Raw genomic sequence first — 6,938 nt, forward strand, 5'->3', positions numbered from 1 at the left:
TTTGTTGAACATGGTGAGCAAGTCACATTCATGGTGCATTCACATTAAATGACATTGTACTGTTTTTAACTCCCTCCTTTTCAGGTCACACTACTTTAGCTACAATTTACATATAAATGCTACTAATTTAATTATGTGAAATGAATCTCTAGGAGTTTGCATGTGACTTCTTAAATTCTAGTGGAGTTCAGAACTTGGATTATGCCTTTCTTTTAGGAATTCACCATTGGTAGAGCAAGCTGAGCTTTTCTATATTTTCCTGTGGAGAGAAAGAGTGATTATGGGACACACTTTTTTACTCTCATCAGTCTTTCTCTTCTCTCAACCAAAAGGGAGAAACTTCATATTTCTCTTCAACTTCTCTCTCCTTTCTTTCTTTCCTAACTTCATTCTACCAAACAAAGGCTAAAAACTGAAAAAGAACAAAAGTTCTCTCTAAAAATTACTTATAAAATACGAAGACATTAACTAATTTTTCACCTTCTTCTTCTTCTAATCTAAAAGTACATTTATGTTTATTGTACTATTATTTTAGATAAAATTTAATTCTAATTAAAATTTTAATATGTTGTCAAAATTTTATTAGTTCTTTACATAAATTTGTTCATCACAAGTGCTTTAGATAAGAAAATCCATTGGATTCGGTGGTATTAGCCCGACCTATGTATTGAAACAAATATTGTGAGAACTGGACCGGGCAGTCCGACATCTGACCTAACTTAAAACAAAGTATAATTTGTATTATTTACCGGATAAGAGATTGGATCATTTTGAATTAGAAAATTCCGATCTAATCATGTTAAACCCAGTTTAACCAACAAAAATCTGGAGAGTGAATCGAATGGTTCAATTAAAATTTAAAAAAAATGGGATATTACTTTATTGTTTTGTTAAACTCTTGGTAAAAAAAAGATAGAAATATATTAATTTAACATAACTATAAATAATTATTAATTATATAAAATTATGTATTTATATATATTTATAAATAATTATTCATTAGATATGAAATCATCTGGTCTGATTGAACAATTTAAAAACCGATTAAATATAATATGAAATCTCTTTCAGTTTGAAATTCAACTCGAGTTTTACAATATTGATTGAAATGAAGTGGAGAGAAAACATCAGTATAATTATAAATATATACAATATTAATGTTGAATTTTTTCATAACAAATAATTAAGAATGAATAGCATTGCTTTAGTTTAAATCATGTAGTATTTGTGGGGGAAGGATAAAATGTGATGTGAAAGACGTTTAACAAATAGTGTAAACAAGTATAAAGATTTATGTATAATATATTAGTATATTATCTCCCATTCATTTATGTTATTTATATTTAAAAGTTAATAATAATTAAATACAAAGAGTGAATGATATAGTGACAGTGTACAAATATCTTTTACTATTGGTGTATATTTTTTTTCCCTCTTCAACAAAATGAAGTTTAATTTCAACATTCTCCAAACTCCAATTTTATGTTTCTTTTTAATTTTGTATAAACTTGAGGTTCAATGAACTACCACCAAGATTTTAAATTGCAATGTTGTGTTTAGCATAATTATGAAGGGAAAGAAATGCAACTAATATATCCATGATTGCATTCTCATCATATTTTCAAGTTTTGAAAGATAACAAAAATAGCAATAATGTTACAGATTTAATTAAAGGCATGGACCTTGATTTAAAATCTTATCATAGTTAGTCACGTAAATACAACTTTTTGTGAGACAGGAAAACTGAAAAAGATTAAAAGAAATTAAGCATTTATATTTGGGGAAATTTCTATTTCCTCCTTATACACAATAGAAACAAGACACAGAATATATTCAAAGTACATATATAAACAAACAAGAATATACCAATTTGCTCCAATTAACATAAGCATCCTACATAACTCACAATTAATGATGCCAAACCTCAATAATTAGAATAAATTCACCATATTTAAATTAAGTTGTTTCAATGATGGCAAGTTGCAGCGATATTTTATTCAAGAATCTCTCAACTCTTCCTTGAAAGAACAAACTTACTAGCCATGCATTTACGTACTATATATACTTTGATAATATACATACCCCTTCTTCTCATAATCAACTTCATTAATTTGTTGATTTAGTTAACGTTTCTGGCACAATGTGTAATGGCAGTGCAACCACGACGATAAGGGTTAGCCCTCCCCCTTCTTTGACAATTATAGTATGATCGTCCACGACTACCACATGGAACTTGGTTAGCCCTAAGAGCATTATAGCCAATGTACCTTCTTCGTCCCCTCAGAGTACGTCGACTCGCCTCCGAATCTAGCAAATCCTCATTGTCATCGCCAATGAGATCACCAATGGTAGTGACATGATTAATACTTATGTCATGGATTTTGGATGCTTTAGCCACTATGGCCAAGGTTAGGAGGAGGAAAACAAGTACATATTTGAAGTTCATTATGGAATTAGGGCAGTGAGTATTTTTTTGTTGGGTTGGGAAATGTGAGACGAAAAAACAAAGGTTTCTTAAAGTTGCCTTTGCCTTTCCTTGTAGAGGAAGGGAAGAAGAGAATATAGGTGAATGAAGAGGGGAAAAGATGGTTAATTTTTAGGGATAAAAAAGGTCTGTTTTAGAAATTGAAGGGTATTGGTTCTTATTTTGGGCTAGGGGCCATTTTTTTCTCCTCTTTTTTCTCTTCTTTTGTTTAATGTGAATGTAATGACTAAATTTCATATTTAAGATATTAAAGTTGACCTTTGACTATGAGGTCTTCCGATCTTTTATACTCAAAAGGAAAAAATGTTCTTTACATATTAACCTTTGGATGCATGTGACTCAAAAAATGAGATCCTTATAACAAATGAAATTGAATGGTGGTATTCTTCCAAAGATTTTCATTTATTATTGTTAACTATTTTATTATAAAATAGTTGTAATGACTACAAAATTAAGAGTGAATTCTTAAAATTTTCAGCGCATACTAAGTTGATCCAAAAAGTAATCAGTAAGTCAAAATAATTTGTCAGCAATCATAAAAATCACTAATTTGACATACAATAGTTTCAGTCAGACCTAAACGACTTGATTCAGCTCATTATGACAAACCTATTTGAGTAAGTATGAGAGAGGTCAAGATCCCCTCCATTATTAGAAAAGGAAGTGCACAAAAAACAAATAGAATTGTTTTATGATATAACAATTTTACCCTTAGATATAATATGATGATGTTTTTACCCTTACATATAAAGATAAGATCAATAACTTGTCTCTCCATTACCAAAAATAAAAAATGATTCTTTCTTTTCCCTATGAGAATATATGAAAGGTTACAGAGTACCATGAATCAAAAGGGTAAATTTAGCAAAATAGTAATATTCATAGAGAATAATATTACATCCTAATTAACTAGGCTAAAAATGACCTAACAACAATAAATGACATGCGTCACTTCACACATGTCAACAACTTTTTGTAGATCCAAAATAGACACATCAAAGTATTTCAATTTCATACAAGGGAGAAACAAATGAACCAGTTCGAAATCACAGATTGAGATACAAAAATCACATAGGCTTGCTTTACACATTAAAAAACAAAATCACATTAGCTTCACAAAATTCATCACTTCCATAGTTCTTCCATTGGGATCCCACGCTGCTCAGCAACCTCCCGGAACTGCCTCATTTTCTGAACGGCGGCAACAGTTGCTCTAGCATTGTTGAGTGCATTGTTACTTCCAAGTTGCTTTCCCAAAGCATTGTCAACTCCTGCCATTTCAAGAACAATTCTCACAGCCCCTCCGGCAATAACTCCGGTACCAGGAGAAGCGGGTCTGAGCATCACCTTTGCAGCTCCATAATCTCCGTCCGCTCTGGAAAAACATTTCGAATAACAAAATTAGTAGCAGTTATATAGAATTAGAGCAACTTCTAATGATCCCTACATGTAAATATCATGGTAGCTTCTTAGAACACGAGGCCGGTCAATTTATGTCACAGCAGTGATAGTAAAAGCTGTGCCTGCTCCTTTAAATAACACGACTTAAACAGGCAGAAATATGTTCGATATTCTATTTGAAGTGGTGTTGGGAAGAAAAGGATAAGTGGACACTCCGACTCTTGAAATGCAACAGCGACGGGCAGTAAAATCATAAGTTAATATCAATTACAATTTACATGTACACGCTTTGTTTTAATAGGTGACAGACAAACAGTGTTGCAGTGACATGTCAAACATACAGTTCAAATATAGTGAAGCTTCCGTAGAACATTTTGAGACACAGGACGGATCTAATGTGATGGTTTTACAAACATTGTGCTCGATAAAAATTAGCTGTGTTTTTTTTTATGTCGCAATGTTCAAGGTTACAAGGTGACAATTATATTCGTAGAATCAAGAAGTTTCGTAATACTGCAAAACGAATTTCTAATTTTAGGCTGAGAACCCCGATAACTTCTATATAAACATATAGCCAGAAGAAGTTCAGATAGGAGGTGCACCATGAGTCGATTTTGAGGTTTCAAGGAACCATCAAAGGAGAATCAAGTAGGTGGCTTTCTCATCTATGAGATTTTACCCAACTAAACTTAAGCCAAAAGAACTTCAGAAACTTGACACATGGCATCCATCGTATTTTATCAATAGGTGGGGCTCTTCTAAAATTGCAGTTTAGAAGGTAAAGTATACTAACCTGAACCCTAAATATGATGAACAGTCAATGACTCTACATTAGAATTTGGTAGATACCATGCAACTGAATACCCATTATATCTGCTCCAAAGGCATCTTTATTGATATCTATTGAAATTTTAGGATAAGGTGGAAAGGGGAGAAAGTATAATCTATTAAAGAGAGTCTGATTAATTGTAATAAACACTAACCTTATGCTCCTATTTATACTATTAATGATCTAGGTCAAGTATAAATATAGCACAACTAGTACCAGCACATCTCAAAACCGATCACAATTTTCTAATACAATGCAACTTCACTAATAAAGATCTTGCTTTCTTCTTGTTTTCCTTCTGTGATGAAACATAAAACAAGGATTTTGACCAGAAGGCATGAGAAATATCTGCATCCATTTTGAACTATACTATGATAAGTTACTATTGAGCTTGTGTTATAACTTCCATGCCACTAACAAATCTTGAGTACCATGCTTTTGTGTCACTAATTGAAATAGAAAATGGAAGAACAAAAGAACCTTGAAAGTAATTAAAATTGAATGATATTCTTAAAAGAATCTAGCGAAATTCCTAACTTGTAGTCAGAACTACTTACATTACCAGAAAGAAGTAATTAATCATCATGTTGGTCAAATAAAAATTAGATCATATATGATGACATGATCAGCTCATAGATCATCATCTCAGTCCCAACTCCTTTAATCAAACCACAAAGTTCAAATTCACCCAACAACACACATCCTCTCTAATAAAATATTCAAATTCACAATCAATGTTTTAAATTGGAGTCTGCAACTCGATACTCGATAGTCTATGTACCCACCTTAATTGCAATCACAATTACAGACACATTTCTCGCATTTTTTGAAACAATTTATCTAATCCACCTTGAAATTTAAACTATGCCCTCCATATTTAGAAAAAAATCAACAGACTTCAAAGTTTTAAATTGCAATTAAAAAATTGTGATTTTGATAGTCTCCACAACCCCAATTACAGCTACATGGACCATATTCTCCCACAATTGTTCCGATAAACACAATGTATGCATGACATTTCCATCAATGAAAAATGTAAACTTCAGCAAATCTCCATAAAGAAAACCCAAAGAGAGTAAAACCATACCTATGTGGAAAAGTAGAGTACTTGGTCGTAGGAACAGAAATAATATTCCTCCTAGCATCAATAGCAGATTTCTGAACAGCAGCAATAACTTCCTTAGCTTTCCCAACACCAACACCAACATTACCCTTCTTATTACCAACAACTACAACAGCTCTAAACCTCATTTGTTTCCCTCCTTTAACAACCTTAGTCACTCTTCTAACCTGAACCACCCTCTCTTCAAACCCATCTCTTATCTTCTCCTTCTTCACTTTCGAACCGAACCCAGTTTCCTTCCTTGCCTTTGAATCCATCACGTGTATGTCATTGCCCAGAACGCTTACTCCGCTGTACGCCGGACCGTATAACTCTTCGTACGCGGCGGATATTTCGTCTTCGGTTTCCAAAGGTCCGTCGTCGATGGAGGGTGGTGGGGTGAAGTCTTCTGGGGGCTGTGGTGGGTCGAAGGGGAAGTCTTGTTCTGGGTTCGCGGTGTCGAAGCCGGTGGTGTCGGTTTCGTTTTCGGTGGAGGGTTTAGATTTGGCGGCGAAGGAGAGGGGTGATGGGGTTCTGGGGAGGAGAGAGAAGAAGGTGAGTTTGTGGGGTTTGGGGAAGAGAGAGAAAGGGGAAGGAGTGTGGAGAGAGAGAGAGGAAAGGGAATATAGTGTTGCAGAAGTGGAAGCCATGGATGAAGGATTATCCTGAAGCTTTGAAAGGATGAGACGATTGAGTGAGTGAGTGGTGACTGTGTAATAGTTAAAGTGAAAATGAAAATTAACGTTTTTTGTGTCACAAAGTGGATAACTATATCTAATGTGTTTTGTTTATAGTAGGAAAGGTATTTAACATTATGCACAAGAAATTAATTTATTTTGTATTTGTGTATTTCATCTTAATAAATATTGTTTTTAGGAAATGACTCTTAACTTTTAGTGATATAGCAAATCATTATACTACTAGATTAATATTTTGTTAGAATATGATATATAAAACTTAGATTAAAAATAAGATTAACAATCTAAGTTTATGTTTGAAAGTAATTTTGATATAGTTACCCTATTGTCCTTCAATTTTATTTTACTATTTATTTTCCATATGTTATCAAAAATGAAATGAATGTCATTTTGTTAAAAAATATACTAATGTTAGATTAGAAA

The 6,938-nt window shown here is 32.9% G+C and overlaps 1 protein-coding gene across 1 annotated transcript; it reads right to left on the reverse strand.

The window, feature by feature from the left end:
- LOC109331714 (30S ribosomal protein S5, chloroplastic-like) lies at positions 3,475-6,519 on the reverse strand. Its single transcript, XM_019566388.1, has 2 exons — positions 5,803-6,519; positions 3,475-3,860 (listed from the first exon to the last, which is right to left on the reverse strand). Exons 1-2 carry the CDS (start codon positions 6,465-6,467, stop codon positions 3,611-3,613), a joined length of 915 nt encoding a protein of 304 aa, XP_019421933.1. The 5' UTR covers positions 6,468-6,519; the 3' UTR covers positions 3,475-3,610.

This window comes from Lupinus angustifolius, chromosome LG17 (genome assembly GCF_001865875.1).
Source record: "Lupinus angustifolius cultivar Tanjil chromosome LG17, LupAngTanjil_v1.0, whole genome shotgun sequence".
NCBI lineage: Eukaryota > Viridiplantae > Streptophyta > Magnoliopsida > Fabales > Fabaceae > Lupinus > Lupinus angustifolius.